Source organism: Boeremia exigua, assembly GCF_020726555.1.
Source record: "Boeremia exigua strain MPI-SDFR-AT-0100 chromosome Unknown C7974scaffold_2, whole genome shotgun sequence".
Lineage (NCBI taxonomy): Eukaryota > Fungi > Ascomycota > Dothideomycetes > Pleosporales > Didymellaceae > Boeremia > Boeremia exigua.
The window spans coordinates 3,398,127-3,425,984 of NW_025763519.1; the positions used below are offsets into that span (position 1 = coordinate 3,398,127).

At 43.4% G+C, this 27,858-nt stretch overlaps 9 protein-coding genes across 9 annotated transcripts; 4 read left to right on the plus strand and 5 right to left on the minus strand.

The window, feature by feature from the left end:
* Positions 1-478: 478 nt before the first annotated feature.
* On the minus strand, positions 479-2,429 carry C7974DRAFT_431461 (cytochrome P450; the record flags this gene model as incomplete). The annotated part of the gene is made up of 5 exons (XM_046144778.1): positions 479-1,050; positions 1,101-1,549; positions 1,615-1,729; positions 1,782-2,100; positions 2,409-2,429. The coding sequence occupies 5 exons, from the start codon at positions 2,427-2,429 to the stop codon at positions 479-481; spliced, it is 1,476 nt and encodes a 491-aa protein (XP_046002214.1).
* A 548-nt stretch (positions 2,430-2,977) lies between these two features.
* C7974DRAFT_119839 (uncharacterized protein) lies at positions 2,978-4,537 on the plus strand. The gene is made up of 5 exons (XM_046135134.1): positions 2,978-3,244; positions 3,336-3,652; positions 3,712-3,959; positions 4,019-4,155; positions 4,240-4,537. Exons 1-5 carry the CDS (start codon positions 3,014-3,016, stop codon positions 4,447-4,449), a joined length of 1,143 nt encoding a protein of 380 aa, XP_046002215.1. The 5' UTR covers positions 2,978-3,013; the 3' UTR covers positions 4,450-4,537.
* Positions 4,538-5,983: 1,446 nt separating this feature from the next.
* C7974DRAFT_387074 (ornithine cyclodeaminase) lies at positions 5,984-7,483 on the plus strand. The gene has a single exon (XM_046141125.1). The coding sequence runs from the start codon at positions 6,009-6,011 to the stop codon at positions 7,113-7,115; it is 1,107 nt and encodes a 368-aa protein (XP_046002216.1). The 5' UTR covers positions 5,984-6,008; the 3' UTR covers positions 7,116-7,483.
* Positions 7,484-7,489: 6 nt separating this feature from the next.
* Positions 7,490-9,208, minus strand: C7974DRAFT_119854 (uncharacterized protein). The gene is made up of 3 exons (XM_046135135.1): positions 8,797-9,208; positions 7,783-8,738; positions 7,490-7,719 (listed from the first exon to the last, which is right to left on the minus strand). Exons 1-3 carry the CDS (start codon positions 8,873-8,875, stop codon positions 7,546-7,548), a joined length of 1,209 nt encoding a protein of 402 aa, XP_046002217.1. The 5' UTR covers positions 8,876-9,208; the 3' UTR covers positions 7,490-7,545.
* Positions 9,209-9,588: 380 nt separating this feature from the next.
* Positions 9,589-11,263, minus strand: C7974DRAFT_387076 (PQ loop repeat-domain-containing protein). The gene is made up of 2 exons (XM_046141126.1): positions 10,949-11,263; positions 9,589-10,848 (listed from the first exon to the last, which is right to left on the minus strand). The coding sequence occupies exons 1-2, from the start codon at positions 11,005-11,007 to the stop codon at positions 9,966-9,968; spliced, it is 942 nt and encodes a 313-aa protein (XP_046002218.1). The 5' UTR covers positions 11,008-11,263; the 3' UTR covers positions 9,589-9,965.
* A 199-nt stretch (positions 11,264-11,462) lies between these two features.
* C7974DRAFT_387078 (putative monocarboxylate permease) lies at positions 11,463-13,395 on the plus strand. Its single transcript, XM_046141127.1, has 2 exons — positions 11,463-12,734; positions 12,839-13,395. Exons 1-2 carry the CDS (start codon positions 11,744-11,746, stop codon positions 13,174-13,176), a joined length of 1,329 nt encoding a protein of 442 aa, XP_046002219.1. The 5' UTR covers positions 11,463-11,743; the 3' UTR covers positions 13,177-13,395.
* A 380-nt stretch (positions 13,396-13,775) lies between these two features.
* On the minus strand, positions 13,776-15,780 carry C7974DRAFT_387082 (uncharacterized protein). The gene is made up of 6 exons (XM_046141128.1): positions 15,488-15,780; positions 15,283-15,428; positions 15,171-15,227; positions 14,724-15,122; positions 14,411-14,677; positions 13,776-14,360 (listed from the first exon to the last, which is right to left on the minus strand). The coding sequence occupies exons 1-6, from the start codon at positions 15,652-15,654 to the stop codon at positions 14,083-14,085; spliced, it is 1,314 nt and encodes a 437-aa protein (XP_046002220.1). The 5' UTR covers positions 15,655-15,780; the 3' UTR covers positions 13,776-14,082.
* A 364-nt stretch (positions 15,781-16,144) lies between these two features.
* C7974DRAFT_352569 (L-amino acid oxidase) lies at positions 16,145-18,310 on the plus strand (the record flags this gene model as incomplete). The annotated part of the gene is made up of 1 exon (XM_046139513.1): positions 16,145-18,310. Exon 1 carries the CDS (start codon positions 16,289-16,291, stop codon positions 18,308-18,310), a length of 2,022 nt encoding a protein of 673 aa, XP_046002221.1. The 5' UTR covers positions 16,145-16,288.
* A 2,199-nt stretch (positions 18,311-20,509) lies between these two features.
* Positions 20,510-21,779, minus strand: C7974DRAFT_387085 (lipid A export ATP-binding/permease protein msbA). The gene has a single exon (XM_046141129.1). The coding sequence runs from the start codon at positions 21,319-21,321 to the stop codon at positions 20,704-20,706; it is 618 nt and encodes a 205-aa protein (XP_046002222.1). The 5' UTR covers positions 21,322-21,779; the 3' UTR covers positions 20,510-20,703.
* Between the last annotated feature and the right edge of the window lie 6,079 nt (positions 21,780-27,858).

Genomic DNA, 27,858 nt, shown 5'->3' on the forward strand with positions numbered 1-27,858 from the left:
TCCAACTCAGGCGACTGTATCTGACCATTCAGACGTCATCGCTTATAACTATCCATTTGGTATGTAAGGCTCGGGTAGCCGTCCACAACTTTTCCTAACCTCCCACTTTGCAGAATATACAGCAGACTAACGGTGCGAGCTAAATATTCTACCACGCGACAGCAGAGCAGAGAGAATACACAAAGACTCTAGAGAACACTGTTATGCCTATGATATAGGTAAAGCTTAGCTGGTTTCACATGCAGACTATGTGGTTATTGAACGTATCAATGCCCACACCGGAGACAAAAGAGTGTCAGATAATTGGGTAGCATGGGTCCCGGAAGCTAAGTGTATGTACTTGTATAGACGAGCTTGTGTATGACGGAATCCAGTCTTCTCAATACCAGTGTGATAGTCTATGCAATCTGTACCAATGTCCGATCGGCAATGATGATGTGTAGCAGATATCAAGAGCGACCGATCATATTACCGCATGTTACGTTTGAGCGCGAGTAATTTTACACATCAATGAGTTTTTGGTCCACAGCGCAAAAGACAGTTGATCGATCCAATCTTGACTTTTGTCGCATAATTGTAGATCGAAGCGTAGCACGATTGAGGCAAGGATGAGCCTCATCTCATGCATAGCCATATTCTGACCAAGACAGTTTCTGTGTCCGAAGCCAAAGGGCTGATGGGCTTCTTGTATGTCATTAGCGTAGAGTGGTTCCCCAAGCCATCGCTCGGGTGCGAATGCATCGGGATCTCGGAAGTTGCTCTCAGAATGGTAAGTTGAATAGTGGTGTACAGATACTCGCGTATCCTGTGGAATCCATCTCCCAAGAATCTCCTGTCCATTCTCAGGAATTACACGTGGACTTCCGATTGGCACGGGAGGATATATGCGAAGAGCTTCTTTCAAGCAAGCGTTCATATACTTGCATTCAGCAAGACTCTCAAAGGACATGTCTTCTGTTGTCTGAAACGCGGTACGGATCTCTCGAGTTAGACGTGCCCACTTCTCTGGTTGAGACAGTAGATAGAAAGTCAGACCGCTAAGAAGAGTCGCTAAATGGAAGATGAGCAAAGGCATGCATTTTGTGTGACGCAGAACTCGCCTGTTGTTTCTGATCCTGCCAGCATAAAAAGTTCGGCGTTTGAGTGCATCTCTTCTAATGAAAGTGCCTTTTCAGTCGATTGCGCCGAAACTACCAGATTCCAGATATCGGGCTGATCAGAGCCTTGTTCCAATCGCTGGTCTACGCGATCGGCAGAGTGCTGGCAATGTTCTTTTCGTTGTGCAGTCACCCACTTCGGTTCAAAACGCGTGAAAAGAGCATCGAGCAGCGGGTAATAAGCTATTATGGATGCAAATGGCAACATCTTCAGTGACTCGAAGACAGAGCGGACCCATGGGCTGAGTTCGTTCTTTTCCAATAAACCAAGCGGATGACCGAAACATAATTGAGCCATGATATCGAAAGTGGCGAAGTTGTATAGTTGAGTCAGCTCAGCAGGTTCTCCAGTCTCTGCTCTCTCGTTCAATTTCGACAACAGAACGTCAACACTGTCGGCGAAGAATTAGGTAACGGTCTCAAGCGTCAAGGATGATCTTGTATAAGATCGACGTACTATCTCTTGAACAGCGGCTCTTGCTTCTTCAGTGCGCGGTCGGAAAATGCGGGCGAAAACAGGCGGCGGACTCGCGCATGATCGTCGAAAGTGGCATTCAGCATGCTGGGAACACCTTAAATACAATGATCAGTCCAATAAACAGACAGCCCATAAGTGAGAGTCACCATTGACGGGTTGCACTGAGAATTCTGGTGCTTTCGCGTTCTCCACCCTTCCCTTGCCATATCCATGGATATCTTTCCAGGCTGAGGCAGTGGCGTAGCTCAGATCTGTTGGGCCAAAGCGTACTATAGGGCCGTATTTGATGTGCAGCTCATGTAGCCAGCGAACGTCTTTTCCTCGGACGCATGAAAGCCAGTATGGGATCCGGCTAATGCCACACAGCTTTGGACCAGGAACATCAGCAAGTGGATGTAGCGTTAAGGAGTAGATTGAACCAGCGATGGCATATGCGCAGAACAAAGATGTTCCAAGCACAAGGGCCTTCCAAGACAGAACGAAAGTGGTTTCAAAAGACGGTAGACCGCCGATAGCTTTCTCGATTGCGAGAGTCATACCTATCGTAAGTAGGGAACCAGTGAAGTCGGAATCTCTCCAAATGATATGGTAGTTGAATAGCCACGGTGTTCTTAGCCGAACGGCTGTTCTACGGTCGTTCTGCGGACAGGCTGTACAAATGAAACTGGCTATTGACAAAAAAGCGAATGAGGATGCAGATCTTGCTTGGGAGTCGTATCTATGATCGTCACTGCACTCTTGCGGACACCGGAGTAATGCCTCGAAGGCTGTACCGGTGTGCCTGACACATGCATGATACATACTAAGGAATGGAATCCTTGTCTGTATTGGGGTCGTAGCAATCAGTAGCCAACGACTAGTACATGGATTCAGCATGTGCCCCACGCTCTATGGCAGTGCGTTGTCCCTACGAATGCCCACATCTCAGAAAAGACTAGTCCGTCCTTCATCGTTAGCCAGTCCGCCACGCTAGTAAATTTATGTGTGACCTTCATGTTCACAATTTCGGCTGTGCTAACCATTCGAACTCGCGCATCATAACCACTTCCTCCATGCTATGAACCGCTACCCTGTCAATTTGGATTGGATTTTTGAAGAACCCCGACCCCAAGCGCTTACTGCAACCGATCATAACCCACCCCATCAACAGAAGGCAGGAGAAAGGTCTGGCAAAACTTTGATGTTTTCAAACCAAGACGCCGTTTTCCCGGCGCGCGGGCACCCCCAGGGGTACCTGTGAGGGTCTTCCGGGGCCGTGCCCCACGGCTGTATCCATGCGTGTGACCGAGAGCGGGCTTCACAGCATCGGAAAATAAACAAGAATGTCATACTTAGTGTCTCTCACGATCTGGTATCATACTGAATTTTCAATTTGATCATGGCTACCACTGCTGCAGGCTCGCCCTCAGGTGAGCAAATAGCTGCTAGCGCTTATGCTCTGGAGCCACTCACACCGCAGGGGGTTTCGCGTGCCATCGTCGTACTTTCTATCTTTCTTGCTGTCATCTCTACAACCGTTGTCGGTCTCCGCGTTTGGGTTCGAACTGGTATGTCAGGAGCTTTAAGCAAGGTGTGGTATATTGAGGACTATCTTCTCGGACTGGGCTACGTGAGTACGGCTATGATCCTACACTATTGATTTACTTCTGCCAACAATTCGTTCTCTAAACTAGGTACACACACTCGCTAATATCGAGTAGATTCTCTCTATACCCTCCACAGTCTTCGGTATTCTTGCAGCTTACCATGGCGTTGGCATGCGTGATATTCAATTGCCTTCTCCGCTCTATGCGGTCCGCGCAAGTGAATACATCATATACTGGGAGGTTTTCTACTTCATCGCCTCAACGATGGTCAAATGCGCTATTGGCTTCACTTGCACCCGAATAGATCGACGGAGACGAGTTACCCATCCGATCTTCCTCAACCTCTTCGTTATGGTAGTTATTGCAATACTGGCCTTAATATTCGTATTCTTCAATTGCAGGCCCCTCGCAGCTACGTGGAATCCCGGGTTGTAAGTTTCATTTCTGGCTACATTGTCATTCTCATTACACATTGTTGACCAATTGGCAGAGGATCGTGCCAAAAGACTATCAGCTTGGAATTAGTAAGCTACGTAGTTTCCGCAGTGCAGGCTGTGACCGATTGGGTTTGCGCCCTAATCCCGTGCTACGTCGTCTCGAAGCTACAAATGCCCCGTGCAAGGAAGATATCCGTCATCTGCATCCTTGCACTTGGTATCCTTGCTAGTATTACTACTATTGTCCGGCTACCCTATCTGAAGTATTACAATACAGCTAAATATCCGAATGATCTTGTGTGTAAGTTTTCGTTGATTTCCACGTTGTATGATAAGGAGCTGACTTCATCCATCGATCAGTCAACATCGGTGTGATAATGATATGCTCTAACCTAGAGTGCAGCCTTGGCATCGTCGCATGCTCGCTGCCTCCGCTACGTAAGCTGTTCAGTATCTACTACAAAGGTTGGAGCAGTTATAGGAAGGACGCTTATAAGGTAGGTTTTGATACTCACAAGTTTAACGAGACTTGGCGACTGAACCTGGATCACTATGTGCATTAAGCTGACTCGAGCGAATAGGGCGGCAATATCCATAGTTCAAGCACAAAGCCAACTCCACTGACCCCGCTGAGTCCACGTACGAAGTATATATCTCAAGACCACATGCAGTCTGGGAGCGGCAGATGGAACCGATTGACGGATGAAGACTCGAGCCAGAGAGGCATCATGCGTCACAACGATATTTCTATAACTGTCAAAGGCGACGAGCTCGTCTCACCGATCCAGTGATCTTGACTTAAAAGCTGCCTCGTCAAGAATGGAATGATGGCAAGTCTCGATAACTTTTCATAAGAGACCGTATGTAACTGGGTCGTCAGCGGTTTCCTGGACTGAGGCTACGAGCTTCTCACGAAGATCAGACGACAACAACACATGTCTGGAACTTCTCTTCGATTGCTTCACGATGAGCCATTTGGACCCTACAACGACGGTCTCGTTAAATCAGGGCACGCTTACAACCAAGCTCTGCTCGACGCTTCCCGTTCAATGTAACGGTAAAGAGACTCCATCATGGTCAGTTTGCAAGTTTGCAAAATGTAACTTTAATCAGCCGAATTGGAATGCACTAGCTAACTAGACATCACAGGGCTCATACCACGACCGAATTGTTGATTCGATAGGATTTCAAACTTGATGGGACTACGTGGAGACTCTATGGTCACGGCTAGATCCTACGCCTGCGCTTATGCTACGCAGTCATTTTACTAATCGGCTCACCTTCCAGTGGGTATTTCCGCACTTCAATGCCCAATCTACGTCAAAATCTACATCTTCCACTCGTCTGAAACCCTCTTTACATCTTGGGTACGTGCATGGAAGCAATCGTCCACACTTTAGCATTCCTCGTGTGTGATGACAGTGTTGGTATACGTTTGTGCCGCAATTATCCCAGTGCAACCACCATTACACTCTGTGCCAGTACCATAGCCCCTCTGACATTATTATCAGTTGGTGTGGCAAGAAAGCCTTTGCTTGAGCGGAGAACATGCCATGTTAGGCCCTGATTTGTGCGAGAACATAGACGGTGCTTTTTCGTTTCCAGATCTGTCGCGGTCTGCTTCCACGTCTCATCATCCGATTGCAACTCATATAGGATCTCGACCTTCAAGAAAGTCAATTCATGCATATGGGATGTACCAGATGTTAATAATGGCAGTCAGGCGCATGTCACGCCAGCCGCTCGAAGCTGGAGTTGTCGAGCAGCTGAAGACACGAAAAGTTGTTTCACGCACGCCACATAAGGGAGGTAATACAGGATAGATCGGTGAGATATTTCGGACACCTCTGATGTTTTAGCGCATTCTATTGAATCTGTAGATACGAGCGGTTTCGTGGTGCCCTTGGATCACATCTTGAAGGACTATTGTATTAGATCTCAAGTGTATGTACAAGATCCTGGAAACTATGGTATAAAACATCATACATTTCTTTCTGTGTTAGCTATCTTGGAATTCGTGAAACACGTGATATCTGGGCAGAGCTGGAATAGCTTCTTCTGAATTGTTACTAATCTTCCTCGAGTAGACAGTTAGACTTCCAGGTTGGAAACTGTACTTTAGTCAGTCACGGTTTCTACTTAGTCATCTACGTCATCGTCTTAGTCACACAGAGTACCGCTTTCTTGTCGTTTTGTCACTAGGTGTAGCAGCTTGAGCTAGCATGCTTTGGGCAACTCGTAGAGGTCGATTTAGCGCTCCGATACCGGCAGCATCTGTATACTTATTTCCGGTAAGGATGCTCCCCAATAGAACATCGTCAATTCTATTCTGTTCATTTCAACGCACACTATGGCTTTCACTGTGCTATCCGATCATGATATCAAGCAGTTATTGAGCAATCTTACTTCAGATGATACCCACAAACTCATCACGGCCCTGCAAGAAATCCTTGTGGCCTACTCGTGCCAAGATGAGCAGCAATTCCAGCCTGAACGCAGTGTTATTTCTCGTCCGAATGGGCAAAAGAGCTTGTTCATGCCCGCCACAACACCACAGTCAATTGGTGTCAAGATTGTAGGCATTGCTCCTTCCGGGCCCAGTACCTCCTCGCAGGAGGCATCGCCACCACCGCCAGGTTTACGCAGCGTCCTCACCCTGTGTGACGCTGCGGGAGAAGCAATCGGCGTATTGAATGCTGCTGAGCTGACGGGTTTCCGCACCGCCCTGGGCTCTATGCTCCTCTACAGGTCTCGTAAAGAGACAGCGAATATTGTAGTCTTCGGCTCAGGAAAGCAGGCACAGTGGCACATACGCTTGGCGGTGATGCTGCGTGCGCAAGACATTCGTAAAATTACCATTGTCAATCGAAACCGTGTGCGGACACGAGGGCTCATTTCCAGCCTAGTCGAGGACTCCCACTCGCCCTGGCCGTCACACATCGAATTGCACCAATACGATGAACGCAACCAAAATCTCGAAGACGTGGTCGTAGATGCAGACGTCATGTTCTGTACCACTCCAGCCACTGAACCCCTTTTCCCTGCGAGGTTTCTTACTTCAGAAAGATCTCGAACAAAATCTCGATATATCGCTGCTATCGGCTCTTACCGGCTGGACATGGCAGAGATTGACCCGGAGCTCCTGAAACATATCGTGAATCCTTCCGGAATATTTTCGAAGCAAGTGTGGGAAGGCCGTATTACGGTTGACACCCGCGATGGCTGTCTACAGGAGGCTGGCGAGCTGGTCAGTGCCGGTATAGATCCAGACAAGATGCTCGAGGTTGGACAAATCGCTGGATCTAAAGATAACTCCCCGGCACGTACTAATTGGCTAGAGAACGGATTTGTTATATATAAAAGCGTTGGAGTAGGTGTCATGGATGTAGCGGTGGGGCGTCAGCTTCTGCAGCTTGCGAAAGACAAGGGTATTGGGGTAACATTGTCAGCTTTCTAGGATATCAGAACTAAGTACTTATAGAAGACATGAGTGTCTTTGTTTTGATTTGCATCAGCTATCAATTTCAAGCTGACTCCGCTCTTGATTATGTAGCTCTTGGAGGCAAGTTTTTGAATGATTCCTATCCTCTCCTTATGGCAGAGTTGACGCATCGCTTGAGCTCAGGTCATTTGTCTATCACCATCTTGAATTACAAGCCTCGACTCCAAGACAAGCAGAAACTAGGCTTGAGTATACGATCTATCGTTAAACAATCATAGCACGGAGAAGTAACCCATTGCTAAGGGAAGGCTGTACCGTAGACTTAGGCTTGTGGGTCGAGTCAAAGGAACTAGGAGTATTCGGATCGATGCTGGATCAGAGGCTGACGAAGATCGATGAAATATTCTATCATTTACGAATAAGCTCTAACTACTCGTCTGACTGTCTAACGGAGAAGATCGGCCCCATGCTCTTGGCAAAGACCAAGTATTGTGGTAGGATCCTGGCTACGGTAACACAATAGCATCATGACCATCAAGATGACCTGTGGTTGTTGAGGCTCATCAGGCATAACTGTGCGTAGGATAATGCTTGTGATCAAGGCCCAAGTATTTGGAATCTAATATGAACGTAGCACGTCAGTACTTTGTTGTGCCAAAGAACTGGGAATTACAGAACTCACCTCATTTTGTAGGATACGTGTGATCTGAAACACCTGATCAACTTGGGGTTTTTTTTGTGTCAGGCCTACAATGCCTTGATCCCGCAGATGCATCCTCGCTAGTCTACATTCCTCGACATATATGTCTTCCGCGCTCCTTAGCGTTTCTCTCACGTAGTTAGTCCGCTCCCAAGTTGGCCAGTGCTTCGAATGCTCTCTAATGTCGGATAGGAAGCTGGGGAGTTGTCTAACTCGATCAAGTGACTGCTCATGTGCCAGTATCGCTGATTTGCTCAGGTCTGAAGTGTAGTAGACTGACAACGCTTCATTCAGATCGCTGAAGCCGAGACGTCTGCTGCATTTTACTAGGAGACTGAGTCGCTCCAGTTTTGTGACATCAGATTTCAGCACGCGTTGGCTTTCAGTACTTTGTGATGTTGGCGCTGTTGTTATCCTGTGAGCTGACTGACCGCCATTGCCACTGGCTCTAACGTGATCTGAGTGACTGAGATGATTTCGGTTCTGATGTTGATTTTGGTCTGGACTTTTGTGTCCTCTTTCCATTGACGAGGGATCGAATTGTCTGCGTTCTAGCACGACTCCCGATGTGGCCGGATCTGCTAGGAGCCATTCGAGATCTACGGGTTGCATCTGCACTGGATTCCGGGATAGTGAATCTAGCTGAGATACAATGCTACTTTGTGGGTTCGCATTGAACCCCATCTCGACTGTGGTGTCGAACCCCAAGAGTGAATGTGGAGCATGATTGCCAGTGAATGTAATGTCACTGGAATTTGCACACAATCTGTCTGATCTAGGCTCGAAATTTGTTGTTGATAAACTGCCTGCTATTGCAAACGCAGATGTTGGATCATCATATGAGGACAATGGCTTTGGGATGTCGTTTTGTGCCGAAACGCCAGCGACGCTTTCAAGCTGCTCCTCTAGCTGGCGGATGCGTGACTTCAGCTTCTCCCCTATCTTGCGTAGTAAGAGATCGTCTATTACACGCCACAGCCTCATAGTACGACTTACGGTGTGCACGTTGAGCTATGCGGTTCTGAATCCGTTTCTTCTCTTTCGGATCGGTCATACTGGCCCAGTCTTCTTCCATCGCGAATATCTCGCGTAGCGCAAGTGGCTGGTGACAGCACAGAGATGTAGGTAAAGACCGCGGTCTAGTTTCTAGCACATTAGAGATAGACAATTGAATTACTCCGAGAGGAACGAGAATAATGTGTATTGTAGCTTATAGAATCAGGCGTGCTGTTGGGTACCTTGGCCCGGTCAGTAACGTATATTCCTGGCGTACCGTTGTTCCAGACTCCAATCCATGTTGATTCTAGGTACGGTAGTGCTGTTTACAGCTCTACGCCGCCTTGCATATGTATGTGTACTGTAGCAAAGTAGTATCGCGGCATTGCATCATTCAAGATCGTAGTGTAACAGGTGGCTCATCTCAAAACTTCTCCCATTCGTGTGTACATATGGTCTTTGCTCCGGCAGCTAGTTCCGTTCTGGTCCTAGACCTGCGGCTCGTCTTCGAGAGCGGTTAGCTTATCCGGAAGCGCACCATCGCTGATCCTTGGTGCGCGGCAAGGGCCCCCGTTCCCATTGGCAGCACTGCTCGATGAGGATCTGTCTAGCGATGATCTTCGGAAGCTGACGTTGTTAATAAGAGATCACCTGGCCAACTATTCAGAAAACGATGCAAGTGCGATGCAAGCTGACTGTGTAACACAAGGACGAGTAAGCGGACACAGACTGCTTCCGCTTATCATTGGTACCTGCCCAGTCGAGGGCCGGGCCGCGGCTGTACCAGCGGTAGCTCCCTTCACAACTTGGCAATCTCTCAACTCTTGCATAGCTCCCGATGGCGGCTGAACGATATTTCCGCTTCATGGTCATCACAACCAAGTGTCACATTATTTGCCACCGGATATCATTAGTTTGATCGTGAGCAGCAGCGTCAGAAGATTTTTTGAATCGTGGAAAAGAGTACCTAGGAAGCAGGTTGCATGTAGATTTCAGGCAGACGGACTGGACCACCACGGGACACATGAGTTCTAGGGTACAAGTGCTGGGGCCGCAGGACGTACAAGTCCCTCTGGAATTGCGTTTAAGGCGCCCTATCTAGCTACGACAGCCTACAGAAGTACGTAAGAGTGTACCCATATTTGTCGCCGACACACCAATGTCTGATTCTAGACTTCAGTATCAACGGACTTGGATTCGCCGTACAAGAAGAATTGGGCGAAGATTGCCGTATCAAGGAGCAATGTCCCCAGACCATCCACCAGCCACGGAAGATTCACCAGTATATGTCGTCCATAAATTTTCCGCGCGTCACAGGATCTACAGCGGTTTGAAACAGCGCTCGCCGGGTTGAATGCGATGATAGAAAGGACATATGTGAAATTACCCAAGCAGGCGAAGAGAAAAAACAGTATGGAAAGGCCATCTACAGACTTGCGACGCCAGTTCAATATCAATTGAGGGAAGCGCGAGCCAAAGTAGAACACGGCGCAGAGCCAGCCAAATATTTGACCCCACGTGTTGAATTGAGGTATATCTCGAGCAGGGGCCGGGCGGTCACTGCTCGCAAAGCGGCGAAGGAGGTACCAGCTACAGATGCCTGTAGTGCAAACCAAGAGAACGGCGACCGTGTTGCTCAGATGAGGCTGCAAGCGAATAGATGTAAGGCGGGTTGCAGACTCTTTAGCCGCGTAGGTCTTGTTGTTCTTGTTTCGGCGTTGCCTCTCGTCACCGTCTAGTAATGTTGTTCTCTCATCCGGTTCCACAGCCTCTGTCGGCTGCGGGGTGGGAGGCTGGATATTATCCTTCCACGTGAAGCCCGTGTAGAAGAAATATTGAGCCAGCAACACTATGTCGGCCACTGTGAAGTATATGGCAAGAGTGATCATGGTTGGGAGGGTGCCCTGGAGTATTGCCCCCACAACGTTGAAAACATCGCCCAATAGCCACACTACGAGAAAATGTAGTGACAAGCCATCAGACGAGCCCCGACGAAAGTTCTTGAGGATCTGTGGGCTGAATACTACAACCCATGCTACGATAGAAGTTGTGCTGCACAGAAACGACGATCAGCTCTGCTGAAGATTTGTAATGCATTGTGCGACGCCTCTTTGGTGCATAGGTGTCTTGCAACGCTGGTGAATCCACTTACCCGCATATTTCTGACAGGGCTTCAACATCTAGATCTGGTAGCGGTAGAAGCACTACCATCTTGATAGCAGCGAGACAAGACTCCAATGTCGTGATTTCGTGAGATTGAGATTTTTGAGTTGGTTCCAGCCAGGAACAAGTCTTGCAGAAAAAATTGTACAACGTAAGATCACGAACCTAACGAAAACGCTCGATGCAAACGAGAATGCAGCATTTCTCTCTTTTTATTGAAGACACATAGAATACTACAGTCTGTTTTGCAGCACGAATCGTTTACACTGCAGTTGACATTATTTTATTGAGAGGTGGTTAATTAGTCAGAGCTATGTCACATAGGATCGAGTACCTAGTGCAGTGATGACGTACTGTCACGACAGGAAGACACGATAGGGTTCAAGGGGACTGGATTGTAAGCAGTTTCGGTGACAACGGCTATATCTAGTCATCCCCGCTGGTTTACGTGGGGACCTGACTACATGCGGATCAAATCTTACTAATTAATTGTGGGGCGAGGCTTGCATCCGGCTACGATCTGTCCCTTGGCCCGTGCTGCTGATTGGTTTCGTCAGAGTCAAGGGCATGATCCAAGGAATCTCTTGATCGTCGACAACATACAGAGATGACGATCGAAGACCCACCTTGAACTGTCAGGAGCGTTTAAAGATTAATCGCGCAGTCATTCCATGCATTATCGTTCACGGAACAGTCTCATGCCCTTCTGGAACACCTACGACTGTGGTTTCCCACACACACCTCGTCTTTATTCCCTTCTGGTCTTGCTGAAAAGACCACCACCATGCCCTTCAGAATGTTCCAGGCAGTTCACGGAGAGCCCGGTCCCCCTCCTGATGGAGGCGTTCAGGCATGGCTCCAGATCCTCGCCGGGCACCTTGTCAATGCACTGACATGGGGATATTCTGCTTCATTTGGAATATACCAACTCCATTATACGACCACGTTGTCGTTACCGGAGTCGCAAATAGCCTGGATTGGTTCCTTACAAGTCTTTCTCACGTTCTTCATAGGCGCATTTTCTGGCCGCTCCACCGATGCGGGCTACGCTCAGCACACAGCTCTTTTAGGCACGGTGCTAATCGTACTTGGGACATTCATGACTAGCCTAGCGACTGAATACTGGCAAATAATACTTGCGCAAGGCCTTTGCACCGGCCTCGGTATGGGCGCCTTGTACATGCCGGCCGTCGCCGTAATCGGCTCGTATTGGAAAGAAAGGAAAGCGATGGCGTTAGGTTTGGCTGCTTCTGGGAGCGGGACCGGCAGCATCTTGTTTCCTTTGATTGTACAGCATCTCCAGCCAGTTACCGGGTTTCCTCGTGCAGTCCAGGTGCAAGGGTACATTGCTCTAGCGTTCGCGATTGTCATCAACCTTCTGCTTCGACCACGCCTTCCTCCACGCAGGGCGGGTCCACTCGTGGAATGGGAGGCATTTCTAGAGCCTACATACACTCTGTTCACAATTGGTGTGTTCCTGATATTCTGGGCGTTGTACTTTGCCTTTTTCTTTATAAACACATATGCGACCTCGATGGTTGGTCTGTCCCCGGGAGAGGCTGTGAATCTACTTGTGGTCATCAACGCGGTTGGTATACCAGTACGACCACTCCTCGGATTAGTTGCCGACAGGTACTTTGGATCACTCCCTACTCTGATTGCTTCAACAACGTTCCTCGCTATCATGTTATTCGTCTGGATATCCATTCGAAGCGTAAGCAGCCTGTATGCATTCGCTGTCTTCTATGGAATTGCTACTGGCGCAACTCAAGGAAGTAAGTATATGACCTACCCATTCGATCTTCTCTCTGGAACATCCGAGAAAGAAGTTTATCCAATCGCTTTTCGAGCATCGGCTAATGACACATACCTTGAACAGTGTTCGTTAGTGGCCTCGCATCATTAACAACGGACTCGAGCAAGCTTGGTGTTCGTTTTGGAATGGTATGCTCTATACTAGCATTTGCATCCCTGGCAGGTCCACCAACGGCAGGTGCTTTGATTGAAAGTGACAATGGAGGCTTTCTCAAGGCACAAGTGTGGGCTGGTTCGGTGACAATTTGCGCTGCTCTCTGCGTATGCGTGGCAAATTGGACTCAAGTCAGGTTCAAACGTCCAGCCCAAGAGCTAAGTAGTGGTGAGCTGGAGGGACAGAGACAGGATCCCAGCAGCATGGAAGCTGTTCAAGTAGGTGGGGATAGGCGTGTGAAGATGTGAACGCTCCTTGTATGTAGAAGAAGTATCAAGGGATTCGATACATCCAACTTCTAATGAAATGGATGACGCGTATCGTAAACGATAGCTAAAGTCAGTCAGACCTGTTATCCTTACTAGCAGTACCTGTATTCTGAGGCCAGAAGATCGATTAATAGTTTGGTCTGCTAGGATCAAATTCTAGCCTTAGAGTAGTCCGGACCCACGTGATTTAGTATTAATAGATGAACCTGTTTAGTAACGGGCATACTGCCCTTCCACTAGAGATTCCCAGTGAGAGCGCAGCTACTACTGACTATTTTATGAAAAGGTGCCTGTCCGAATATAACATGAACTGAGGCGAGTTCCTTACCATGGTCGTGTAAATCCTTCCCAGTCCCTTTGCCTGTTTGTCGGTTTCGGATGAACCTTCGTTCAGGTTGGGTCACTGCGAGTCTAGGAGATACGGTCAACCGATAAGGATTAGAGCAAAGTGAATGATCTCATGAACCCCTGGAAATCCTGACGGCCATCCACCCATCTATGTAGTCCGTCTTCGACGCCTACTATGTGATACCTGTGAAGGTCTTATCATCTCATATACGCTTCTCGATCATCTAAATCTCTGATTACGCACATGTGATAGCCGAGAAATAACCCTCGATCTTTTTCTCATCCAACAACACACTTCATGACTGGAGCCGATCGGTGAGCATGTGGAGCTCCATGGGCACCAGTCTCAATGAGAATGCTTGGGAGTATGGATTGCAACACTCCCAGTTTAGGTCGATGAATTTCAGATCGTGCACTCTCCGACACTTATGATCAAGCCAACAGTAAATTGACTAGCAGAGTAGCTATCAATATCTGCAGCCAGTAATTAATGAGCAAACAACACGTGCATGTACTACGGCGCATAGACATTCGCTACTAGAGATACTCCCAACGATTGGAAAAGTCACTGTCCACCTCGTCAATGATCCCCGCTTGGGGCTTGCCGTATTTCCCCTTACTTTCAGGGTCTAGACGGCTGATTTTGAACTCGTCCAACGCGAACTCGGAGTGTCCATTTAACACCATATCCTTCAGGGCTCGACCAATCAGAGGCACGAACTTCATGGCCCAGCCAGCAGTAAACACTGCTACGCTATTTCTCGCACCGCCCTGGAGATATTGCTCTGGGATATAATCTAGAACGAACATATTATCTAAGTCATGTCGTTAGCTTCAGGGTGTACTTGAGAAGAAGGGCACTCACCGAACGTGTTTGTCTGCAAGCATGACAGGGTGTACGCAGGCGTCGTATAATCTACCCCGACGAGATGCTTCTTGATAAACTCTTGTGTGTCGTGAATATCTTCGGGGTTCACGACGCTACCGCACCGTTGATCAGGGTCTGTGATCTGTCTCGTCGCCGCATCTACCGCGATTCGGCAGACGTTTGGGGGACCCCACTCAACTGTTGGAAACCCGTAGAATAGCCGCGATCTGCCACGCTTGTCGTTTGCGAATTGAAACCACATGCCTTGGAATAGTTAGTAGCATAAATGATGGGGCTTGTTATGACGTACTTGGGAAATGGGTTCCATTTGGACCAGAATTGACCGTAAAGTACGATGCCACCATCTCCCAGATATTAAGCTTCAGCTTGAAACCAAAGCTAGGTTGCACAACGTGGTTTGTGTATGCACCCGCCGCTATGATGATCTTTCGGGCTTTGAAGGAAACAGCTTCATCGCCGTTGACACGAGTGTCGACCCTCCATATGTCTTCGTTGTCTTCCTCCATAGGGACGAGCTTTCGGACTTCAGTGTATTGCTGAGTTTGAGCACCGTAGTCTTTAGCCAGGCGGGCCAGAGTCCGAAGAAGAAGTGGGACATTGATTATGCCGTTATCAGGGGCGAAGATGCCCTCCCACGCTTCTGGTAGGTTTTTAAACGGATACTCGCTCTCCATCTCTTGTTTAGTCACTGATGCCAGTAAGCCCAGAAATCTTAACTACCAGGCTGTACACATACTCTTGCGGAATGGCATATCCAGGGTCTCTAGATTAGCTATAGGACCCATAAGCGTCCCTAAAGCATATTTAGTCTCTTGCACAATCTATGCGGAATATGTTTGGTTGTGGACCTTCTGGGGTGTCTGCTCCCATTTTAGTGTCTCCAAAGTTTAGAAGACCTGACATTGTGCGCAAAGATGTTCCAGAGTCCATTTCCAGTTCTTTCCAAATGCGCATGGATTTATAAGCAAGCTCTGCCATGAACGGCTCAGTATACCTATATTTCTAGTTTGAGAAGAAGTTCGACGTGCATTTAGTGCGGTGCCAACATCTTACATTGTGCGATACATTCTAGCCAGATCATTGGAGCTCCCCGCCGCATTGAAAAGACAGCTCTGCTCGAGTACCAGGGTAGATTTGCCTGCTTTGGCTACCTCGTATGCAGCACCAAGCCCGATCGCGCCACCTCCTACCACGATGACGTCATATATGTGAGATGACATTGTTCCGCAAAGTTAATGAATAGCTTGGAAAATCACAGAAGGATGTACATAGAATATATTGTAAGTACATAAGTGGTGGATTGATCCTTAACTCGAGCCTCAAGACGCGTACTTCTATCACAGCACGTCTGACACAAGCTTACTACAAATATGACTAAGGCACCCCAAACTTGTAAGATGTGAGACCTAGCAATCCTATAGTAATATAAAATTCGACTAGTTCCTAGACTAAGTCACAACGCTATTACAGGATTTGTAGCTTAGTAAAATCCCTGGTAAACAATCGTGGAGAGATTGTCCCAATCTTTAGATGTAGAGCATTCGCACTACAGGATCATGTCATGTCTCACATGGTGATATCCACAAGCTGGATCGTGAGCTTCCCGATTCATTTAGTGAACGTTGGCGTCGGTACCCTTGTCACAGTCTGTCAACTCAGCATCTGATGCCGAGTTGTGCTGTGTCAAATGAAAGGCTAGCTTACTCAGAGAAGGTTACACGATATCTCTTTGTAATCCTCCGAAAGATTCTTATTTTTCTCGTGCACTGCAGCTCATGGAGATCTTGAGACCGCGCGAATTTCGCTAGAAACATTAATACGGAGGGGTTCAGTCAAAGCCGGACTCCGACAAACATGGCTTCGCAAGATACGAGCGCGAGGACCTCCGACTTCCGCTCAAGATGGGCATCGAGGCTCATCAGGGAGAACATATTTCATGAACTGACCAATCTCACGAAGGAGGTTGAACATGGCCAGCAGAGGCAGAATTGCTCGTCAGCGACATCGCAAGCGAATCGCCTCCCCTCATCAGCTCCTCATTTGAGCGACATTCTCGACACAATCCCCACAGGCCCATTCGACCTCCCGAAAGATGTTATACAAGAATATGACAGAGTCTCTTCTACCAAAACCGATGACCTGAGCGCTAAGCACAGAATCTGCATCGTCGGTGCTGGCATTACCGGGCTATTCATTGCGATGATTCTGGACAGCTTGAAGATTCCCGGTCTGGAATACGATATCCTGGAAGCATCGGATAGAACTGGGGGACGAATCTACTCCCATTACTTCTCTGATATCCCTCACGATTATTACGACATCGGCGCAATGCGATTTCCAGATATTGACATCATGAAATCGACGTTCAAGCTTTTCAAGCAATTAAATCTTCCACTGATTCCGTATTTTCTCGATCGGAATAGCGGAGCTGTCAGATGCCCAACCATGTACAATGACATCACAGTCATTGACGGCGAGCCGCGCGGCTCTGATCCGTTTCGCGTGGGCGAATCGAATGGTGGCTCGGTCCCTGACACAAATGTCGATGACGTGAACAGGCTACTGGATGGAGTCTATGAGCCTTTCAAAAAGGCCATTGCTGAAGATTTCGAGGAAGGATTCAAGCTGTTGATGAGATACGATTGCTACACTACACGGGAGATTCTGAACGCCCCGCCTCCAGCTAAACGTGGACTGATATCTCTGAAGGCCTTGGATTTCTTCAGTGTTCAGTGGTTGGAGACCAATAACACAGCAAGCGGACTATTTGATAAGGCGTTCTCCGAGTCGGTAATGGACTCTTTCGACTTTGCTGGACCTAAAGAAGAGGCCATCAGGTGGTACTGCATCGATGGCGGATCCTCACTTCTGATTCAGGCCATGGAAAAAACTGTGGATCGACCTGTACAACATGGGAAGCGCGTGCGGAAATACACACAGAATACAAAGACCAAAGAAATTACTGTTTCTGTCGCCGGGGAGTCCGAAGGAAGCCGTCTCCCTTATACTACAATCTTCAACACAACTAGCCTGCCGTGTCTACAACGAATGGATCTGACCAGCCTCGACCTACATCCTAGTCAGAAGGATGCGATCAGAAGTTTGCACTACGACGACAGTGCAAAGGTAGCCATGAAGTTCTCTTATCCATGGTGGAGAACGAGATGCGGTATCGCGAGCGGTGGTGAGGCCTCCACCGACATTCCACTTCGCACATGCGTGTATCCGTCTTATAATATCCATGACCCAGATGATCAGCCAGCCACTCTTATCTGTAGCTACACGTGGGCTCAGGATGCGACCCGCATTGGTAGCCTGATCGCGCCCCATAACGACGAGCTCCGTGATTTAATGCTTGATAATCTGGCACGGGTGCATTTGAAAAACTTCCAACAAATGGTTCCTACTTCATATCATGGCCTGACTACTCTTGACGAGGTTCGCCAAATCATCGGCGATGCCTACATATCACATCACGCTTGGAGCTGGTCGCACGACCCATTCACCTCGGGCGCCTTTGCGCTTTTCGGACCTGGCAAATTCTCTAACCTGTACCCTTATCTTACACGGCCCGCGGCCGATAGCCGTTTCCACATCTGTGGAGAGGCGAGCAGTGGACACCATGGATGGGTTGGTGGGAGCCTGGACAGTGCTCTCGCTAGCGTGCACAAGTTCTTGAGAAGATTCGATATGTGGGAAAAGCAACGAGAGTTGAAGAGTCTGTGGGACATGCCTCCGGAAGTAGAAGACGCTGTCGATGGCACACTGCATCTGCAAGTCGCATTGGGCATGATACCAACGAGTGATTTGGCGCAGCGGAACACCGTCCAACCTAAACATGAAGACGGGGCCGGGCAGGGTTGCATCGTCTCATAGCTGCCTTATGTATTATAATACTATCTAGGTAATATACTGATAAATTCCGTAGAGTACCCTAATAAGTAGGGCTTTTAGAAATATACAAAGCTTAGAATATAAGCTGACACACGGGGGTACAAAATTGTGTAAATAACACCGCCTCCTAGGTAGTGTTAAAACACTGCATTTCGCACCTAAAAAACACCGCAACTAGGGGGTATTTTGCACAGGTTAGGTAGAGTTTTTTACACGTATATAATATAGTATATATAGAGGTCTATTAATCTATCTATTCTATCTATTCTATCTAGAGTAAAAAGAAGAAAGAGGAGAAAGAAGAGAAGAAAAGAGTAAAGAGAAAAGAAGAAGGCAAAAGGGGTAAATAAAGGGGGGGGGGGGGGCATAAGAAGAGGGCGTAAGAAGAGAGCATAAGAAGAGAGCGTAAGAAGAGAGCGTAAGAGAGAGAGCATAGAAGAGAGCGTAAGAAGAGAGCGTAAGAAGAGAGCATAAGAAGAGAGCATAAGAAGAGAGCATAAGAAGAGAGCATAAGAAGAGAGCGTAAGAAGAGAGCAAGAGAAAAAGAGAGAGAGAAAAAAGAGAGAGAGAAAAAAGAGAGAGAGAAAAAAAGAGAGAGAGAAAAAGAGAGGAGAGAAGAAGTATATATAAGAGAGTAGGGGGGGGGGAGAGGGTAGAGGGAGATAGTAGAGAGAGTAGAGAGAGTAGAGAGGGAGAGCAGAAAGAGAGAAGAGAAAGAAGAAAGTACGAGAGAGGGGGGTAGAAGAGAGAGAAGAGAGAGGAGAGAGAGGAGGGGGGGGGGGCAAAGGAGAGAGAGGGGAGAGAGAGAGAGGAGAGAGAGAGGAGAAAGAAGATAGATATTATAACAAAAGAGAAGAGGGGTAGATTACTAATCCCTATTGCTAATTAGCTATAGAGGTCTACTGTGTAAAAAACACTGCTCTTCTATATTTACTATATAAAAAATACTACCTCTTCTATATAAAAAGACATAGGAAGGGCCCTATATACCCTATTTACCTAGGAGTGCAGTGTAAAAAGACACAGGGCGGTGTTATTTACCCTGCATCGGTACCCTAGTGACAATGCGTGATTTATTGTCCTTCATTCCTACACATGCCTACGCGAGACTATTGGGTACCTATTCACAAACGAAATACGCTGGAGATGGTCTAGTTAGGCTACAGCAAAGGGAAGGCGAAGAGAGTTGTCGCCCATGACGATCAGTAATCAAGGCAGGTTTATAAGCGAATGGATCAACATCAGCACCAACACGGGAAAGAGATCGGACGAAAGATGAAGAGAAGCGTAGAGTATATACATGCTTCTTTCCAAGAATGTTCAGACACATAGGTCTCAGTCTTCATCGCACTCCTTTCACCATTGCATAACATAGCCTCTTTCATTACCGAGATGTCTTCCATCGTTGCAATCGCCGGTGGTTCTCGCGGCCTAGGTCGGGCTATTGTGGAGGCTTTGAAGAAGGACAGCCATTATGTGCCGCTTATCCTGTGTCGAAAGGTACACTAGTTCGTTTTCTTTGTTTACCTGAGCGTGCTAACAGTGGTTCAGAGTGATCCAAAGCTCGAGAAAGAGATCGGGGTGCGCATTCTTAAAGTGGATTACTCCGATATAGATTCACTTGTCAATGGCTTGGAAGAGAAATAGGGTCGATACGGTTATTTCAACCATCCTTGAGTTGATCGCAGAGTCGCCGGAGTTCAATCTTATGGAAGCCGCTGATCGTTGAAAGACGACGCATCGTTTTGTTCCCTCTGTCTGGAGTGCCGCGGATTACAAGGACCAGTAAGCAGCCCTCTACTTTGCGTTGATTGTTGCGTAACGACTCCAAATAGTAATAATAGTAATAACAACAGAGAGTCGGAGCAAAGCCCTGTAGCACGACAGAAACTCAGGTTGAAGAACGGATTGTCGAAGACTGCCTTAGAGTGGACCGCTATTCACCCAGGTATCTTTCTAGAGTACTACTGTACTGATCTACCAACAAACATCAACCCAATACCTATGTATGCCGACGTTCAGGGAAATTCGGCAGCCATCCCGGGCTCGGGAGACTACCCGGTGCCTTTCACGTACTCGGAGGATATCGCCAAGTACACAGTTGCTCTTCTAAGCCTCGACCGTTGGGATAAAAAGTATTTTATTGTTGGTGACACCAAGTCTTGGAAAGAATTGATAGTAGCTCTTGCAGCGAGGATCAAAGGAGTTAAGTTCGACGTAGCTTACGAGTCGTTCGAGAAGCTGAAACAGGGCAAGGTCACAGAGTTGAAGGGTTACAAGAAGATCTACGGTCTGTTTAGTAGTGAACCAGGGAGGCAAGCTGCGATTGCGGTACTGGCGCACGGCGGACTATGGCTTGAGGAAGGACTCCTGAATTACAGTATCACCGTCGAGAGTCTGAGCATTTTCGTGTACGTGCCGTTCAGCTGAATAATTTCTTCCTGTGTACTGGCTTCGACAATCCGACCGCCGAAGAATACAAAGATACGGTCGGCCTGGCGTACAGTAGACAGACGGTGCGCAACCGCGAAAGTGATACATTTGCCGCTGGCTGCTTCCATCAATGTTGCTTGCACTATGCGCTCGGACTCAGTATCCAACGCACTGGTAGCCTCATCCAGCTGTATGTACAGTAGAACCACATATGGCTGGCGGATAAGAGCCTTGGCGATCGCAATACGTGACCGCTGACCACCCGAAAACTGACTACCGCCAGCACCACAATGCGTATTCAATCCTTCGGGTAGCGAGGAGTTGAGATCCCAAGCATTTGCCGCTCGACAGGTCTGTTCAATCTCCGAATCCGATACTTCGAGATCGTCAGTGCCTTGCATAATGTTGTCGCGCACTGATCCGGAGAACAAGGATGGCTCCTGCTGAACGAGCGAAACCTTTGTGCGGTATCCTAATGGATTCATCATCTGTAGAGGTTGTGAATCGATGACGATATTACCGCTTGTTGGGTCGTGGAAACGTTCCAGCAAAGCAATCATGCACCCTGGCGCGCCTACAAAAGCTACAAACTCCCCTCACCGGATCTAAAAAGAGATCAGTCAACGATTTTTGGTGCAAATAGTCCGTTTAGAGAGCTATGAACGGGAGTTACTGTCCTGGAGAAACCTTTCAAAGCTCGACTTTTTGGAGCCAGTGGGTAAGCAAACTGTAAGTCGTTTGAGTCGAGGGTCTGGCAGCCCTCCCTTAGCTCGAAATCTTTGTTATCAACGCCGTATGCTTACCACACTTGAAGGAAGACATCTACAAAGCACCCGAGACTGCTTCTTGGACCTTAGCACTAACATAGGACGCGTTAGGCGTCTTGCGCATGTATCGAGTAACACCGTTGCGAGTTAGTGCCTATACAAGTCACGAGCGGTTAAAGGCGCTAGGAAACAAGGACTATTAAGGCGGAGTGTAAAGAGTGTAGTAAGGTGAGTGTGCATTTAGGGTGGGAAGAGTCTTGTTTATCGAGTTGTCCTCCTCCTATCGCTCGGCCAATCGGCTTCTGCACAAAGTACGGGTGACTGTTACGGTCAGGGGGCCAAAACCAAAATCCGGAAACCAAAACACCCTAGCATGAAAACTAAAACACAAAAGCGCAACAAAATCATTATAAACTACTAGGCTAAACTGTAAATAGAATATAGATAGGTGCTTTATATTAAAAAATAAATATTAGAGCTTTTTAAAATATTTAGTTATATTATTAACCTATAATCTTACTTTAGAACAAAGTTCTAGAAATCTAGCGCATATACTAAGACTATTATAATAACTATTATAATAACTATTATAATAACTATTACACTATCTATGATACCTTCCTATAGAGCTAGAGGTTAAAAGAGTATTAACTTAGCAAGCTACTAGGATAAGATTATTAGTTTAATAGAAGGCAGTATAACTAATATTAATATCTATTAGTAGCTTCTTAAAGAGCATAAAATAAAGTATAGTGTTTAGATGCTAAAGAGGAAGTATGCAGTATAGGGAGTGCAAAGACTTTATATTAATACTATAACTAAGACAGTTAAGTATAAGATCTTTTAGTTATTCTTTAAAGAAGGAGTAGAAGATAAAGAGATTTTATGCTATCTTTAATATAATAGTATATTAATAAGTATAAAGATGCTTGCTTAAGTACGCTAGTTAATAGGAATAAAGAGGAGGATAAGAGATATATTAGAATATTAAGAGGCTTTAGAAGTAGCTTATATAGCAGTTTAGGAATAGCTGCTTAAGGGTGTTATTAATAGGTATAGCAAGTAGTTACTTTATTAATACTTTAAACAGTATAGGATATTCTTTAGTAGAGATTTACTATATAATAAATATAGCAAACTTAACCCTAAAGCTATAGCCTAAAGGCGCAATAATTATTAATGCTGCTAAGGAGAATATATTATGCTAGGGCTAAACTAGTGCTAGTTTATTAATAGATATAATAAGCTAAAGGAGATAGGTATTAAGATATATGCCTGTGTAGATGCCTATTTATGCTATCTTATCTAGGTATATATAGAAATCTTATCTAGTACTGCCCTAAGTATTCTTTATTAATACCTATATACTATAGGAGAGTAAGGGTATAGTCTATGCTTTATTTAATTAGACTATAGAGTTAAGACTAGTTAGATATTATATGCTTATCTAATACTCTTAAAAGCTAACTAACTAGAGACTATATAGGTTAATTATTATATATATAGTATAAGTATATTAAATTAAAGGATTAAAGGTTAGTAGTTATAGCTAGAGAAGAGTTTAATATTTATATAGCAGGTAAGTAAGAAAGATAATATATAGGACTATTATACTAACTATTATAGATATACTTCTATTAACTCTAGACTCTAGATCTATACTCTAAGAATAAGCTTATAGATATAGTTGCAGCTAGGGCTCTATATATCCCTATCTTATACTATAAGATATACTTATATACTAAGACATATAATATATATAGGATCTAGAAGTAAAATAATTAGCTAAATATAGTAGTTAGGAAACTAAGTATACTATATAAGTGCCTACTTAATAGCACTAAGGACTATATATAGCTACTAAACTCTATAGAGTTTAATAGACTTTGCATAGAGACTCTAGCATAGAATATGCATATAATACTTCCTATACCTATATAGTAGTAGTATAACTAGTAGTTTTAAAGTATAGGCTTTAATCCCTATATAAGCATTATAAGAAGCATAGAAGAATATATATTACCCTATATAGATATATATCTAGAGCTCTATTCTCGCGCTATATATTATATTAACTATAGTGCGCAGCCTTTACTTATACTACTAGCGCACCTAACTAGTAGTTAGATATTTAAGGCACTACTATAAGAGGAGTGTTTTAACTTAGTAGATAACTAAGATAGTAAAGGTAATATTAGGGATTATAAGGGTAGAATATAGCAAGTAAATTATCTAGTAGCACGCAGAGTAGCTAGTAGTAGTATGTAATAGTTAGCCTAGTATATATAATAGTTAGTAATAGTTCTTAAAGAAGTATAGTTTAGTATTAAGAATATATAACTTTAAAAAAGCTTACACCTACTAGTAGTTAATTATAACATACTTTCTAGCAATTTAGTTATTATATCTTCTACTATTTCTTAGCCTATACTATAGGGTCTATTTTATTCCTATAAGGGGTTACTCTACTTAGACCTTAACGTTCTAGTTAGGTAGTTTTGCCTATTCTGCAGCGCCTAAAACCTAGAAGCTAAACTAGGCATTATACTACCTATAATTGCTATTAATAATAACCTAGCTCTATTCTATATACTATTAAAACAAGCTATAATATTAGCTATATCTTAGATAATGCTAGGTTAGAGTATAGACAAACTACTACCTCTTATAGATGCTGCTACTTAGGTATATTATAAAAATTAGGCTGTCTTAGAGAGAACCTATTCTATTAATAGTTAGCCTTTAGGCTAGATTAGAGCTATACTAAAAGTAGAAGCAAAGGCTAAAAGCTATATTATAAAAGTTACCTTTAATATAAGCTTTTACTACCTTATATAGTATAGTAATTAGCTAGAGCACGCTGCAAACATTAGAGGTATATACTATAGCCTAAGGTCTATATATAATAGTTAATATAATAGTTAGATATTAATAATATAGGTAGCAATGTTAGAATCTCTATCCTAAGCTTAGCTAGCTTCTTAAGTATTAAGAATTTTATAAACAAATTTATTATTAATAAAGCTAAACTAATTTAACTATAGAAGGTGTTATACCTAAAACAAACCTATATAATAAAGATAACTATACTACCTTAACTCCTCCCTTAGAGCGCACTTGCTCTAACTATACTCTATAATCTTCTTAACTAAGTTCTATAGAAGGAAGTTAGAGTATCCTAGAAGTTTATTATATATTTTAATAAGTATAAAGAGGAGAAGAAAGAGAAGGAGACAACCCTAACACCTATACTCTTAATAATACCTTAAAAGGCTAGGCTATAACATCCTATAGCTAGTTTATATTAATAGAGCCCTAAAAAGACTATACTAACTATTAAGACTAAGCTACTTAAAATTATAGTTAAGAAAGAGTATAGTTACTCTTATGCATAGAAGAGTATAGTACTACCTAAAGAAGTAAACCTTACTCTAGAGAACCTACTTAGCATACCTTAGTATTAGGCTTATAAGCAGAGTCTCTTATATATTAATAAGCCTTAGTTAATATATATAACACTAATATAGAGCTTAGAGAAAGGCACTAAAGATCTAGAGAATAGTATAGCTTAGTTTATAAATAAACGTTTTACTAATTTAATACCTATTAAGGAAGTATTGCCTTAGTATCTATAGAGGAGTAATTATTATGCTATAAAGTAATATAGTAGAGGTATATAATAGTTAGTAATAGTGCTTAATTTAGATTATTTTAATTTAAAACCTTTTTTTATATGCTATATATTAGCATTTTAAACTTTAATATATTAATATCCTATTCTTATAAACCTCTAAGACATATATCTAGGTTAAAGGTATTATATTAGGTACTTATTATCTGCTCTTTGCGCAGTATATCCTTATCTAATAGCTAGAGGTTATATAGAGTAATTTACTATACCTTCTATACCTAGTAGATATTTAAATATAGCCTATCTATATTAGTTATAGCTTACCTATTATATAGACTATTATATATAGTAAATACTACTATATATTGCAAGAACTAAATACTATTAGCTGCACTACCTAACTTTAATATATATAAGTTCTTAACCTCTCTTATAGAGAGTTTATATATCCTTCTCCTTTTTATATATAAAGGTAGCCTATACCCTACTTATATAGGTGTTATTTGCTAACTACGCCTTTATAACTGCTAGCTTATATCTCTCTACTACTTATAGTCTATCTTAGTATTTATTATTTTTCTAGGTATGCTTATTAGTAGACGTATGCTTGCAGAATAGAGGTAGTATAGGCTATAGTAATAAAGATAAAGATAATAATATATTTAAATATAGATATATATAGTATATATTAGGTATTATAGGATAGTAGAGAGGATAGTAGTTATAAAAATTACATGCTATAGCAAAAGGAGATAGTAAAAGGATTTAGCTAAGCAGACTAGTTATATAATTAGATATTATATAGTATATTATCTATAGATAAACATATTATATAAGTAGTGCTTCTTTATACCTAAGGACTATACTAGGCTTAGCTAGTTTATTTAGTATCTAGGCAAGCTAACGTTGTCTATAATATAGTGTATAATAGTCTTATAATAGCTACTCTCTATAGCTATATATATAATATAACTAACTCTCCCTTACTCTAATAAGTATATACTATGCATATCTAAGAATAGATCTATATCTATAGGTAAAGTACTTAATCTCTTTATAACTACCTTAAGTATATACTTACTAGCCTTAAAGTCCTACTTATTAATTAGAAACCTCTATAGTAGCCTAGAATTATATTAGAACTAGACTATTACTATAACTATTATATACTTACTCTAAACTTAGAATAGTTAGGTCCTTATATAGGCTAGGCAAGGGCATCTTAAGAAAGTACTTAGCAAGCTATATTTCTAAATATTTAAACTTATTATAGTACTAATAATAGTAGACTATAGCTATAATATTATGCTTCTCTATTAAGAAGAGCTAATAGAATAGTAGAACTAGCAGCCCTAAATCTAGGTTAATAATAATCTTAGCTATAGGCTTAATACTAAGATAGTAATAGCAAGCTTTATAAAGCTAGGCACACTATATACTAGATTAGTAACTATAATCTGCTATATAGACTATTACTAGACTCTTATATAAGTATTAGGACTAACTATACCTTAGGTTTAGTTAAGATAGTATCTAGATCCTAGCAGTATATACTTAAAAAGCTCCTAGCAGATAGTTTAGTATTATAATAGTACTATAATAGTACTAAGGTATACTTACCTTAAGCATATATAGGTTTATATACTAAATAAAAGATTTATACTTATAGTGCTATAGAAGAAGGAATTTCTTACTAATAATAGCAATAGTATTATTCTAGGAGTCCTGCATATACTTCTATATCTTTATAGTATAATATATTACTAGTGCTTCTCTATTATACTTAAAGATGTTAAAGTTAATATCTTCTATATTAAGGTTAACCTTGCATAGGTTACTAGTACCTGCCTCTAGAACTTTAAAAGCAGGAGTATAATAAATAATTTGCGCTAGCTTTACTATAGTTGTAGTTATAATAGTTAATATAATAGTTATAAGACTAGTAGGTAGTATAAGGGCATTAGGGAGGCTAAAGATAGTTAGCTGCGCCTTATAGAATAAATTCTAATATAGGATATTAGTTATAGATAGATTCTACTTAAGTACTAATTATATCTAATATATACTCTTACTAAGCCTAGAATATAGATTAGTACTATTATAGGACTATTATAAAGAGGGGAGTACTAGTCTTAAATAGTAGTATTTCTTGCCTAGATTAAGAGCTCCTCTCTTAGAGCTATACGCTTATTATAATTACTAGCAGCCTAGAGAAGCCTTATTACTATAGGGTCTTTTAGGAACTTAGAGTTTTAGAAGCGTAAATATATAGTATTATTATTATACTTATCCTTAGTATAAATACTAGCCTTACTACCTGCCTCTTTCTTATAGGTAACCTAATTCTTAACTATATACTTGTTATTTAAGTACTTATTATCTTATTTATACTTCTTATAGGTAGAACTATTATAATAATCTATAGTATTATAGGTAATAGTTAGTAATAGTCTAGGTGCTAGAAAAAGTAATACTTTATAGTATATTATATAGGTAGTATAGTATAGGTTTATAAGTTTAAATATTTGCTAAAAAGTTTTATATATTACTACCTAGCTATAGTAATATAATTATAAGGCTTAGAATAATAGTATCTCTATTTACTATTAATATTAGTTAGAAGAGAGGTAGATTAAGTATAACTTAACCTGCTAGTTAAGAAATAGCTAATAGACTATTACCCTAACTATTACTTCTTA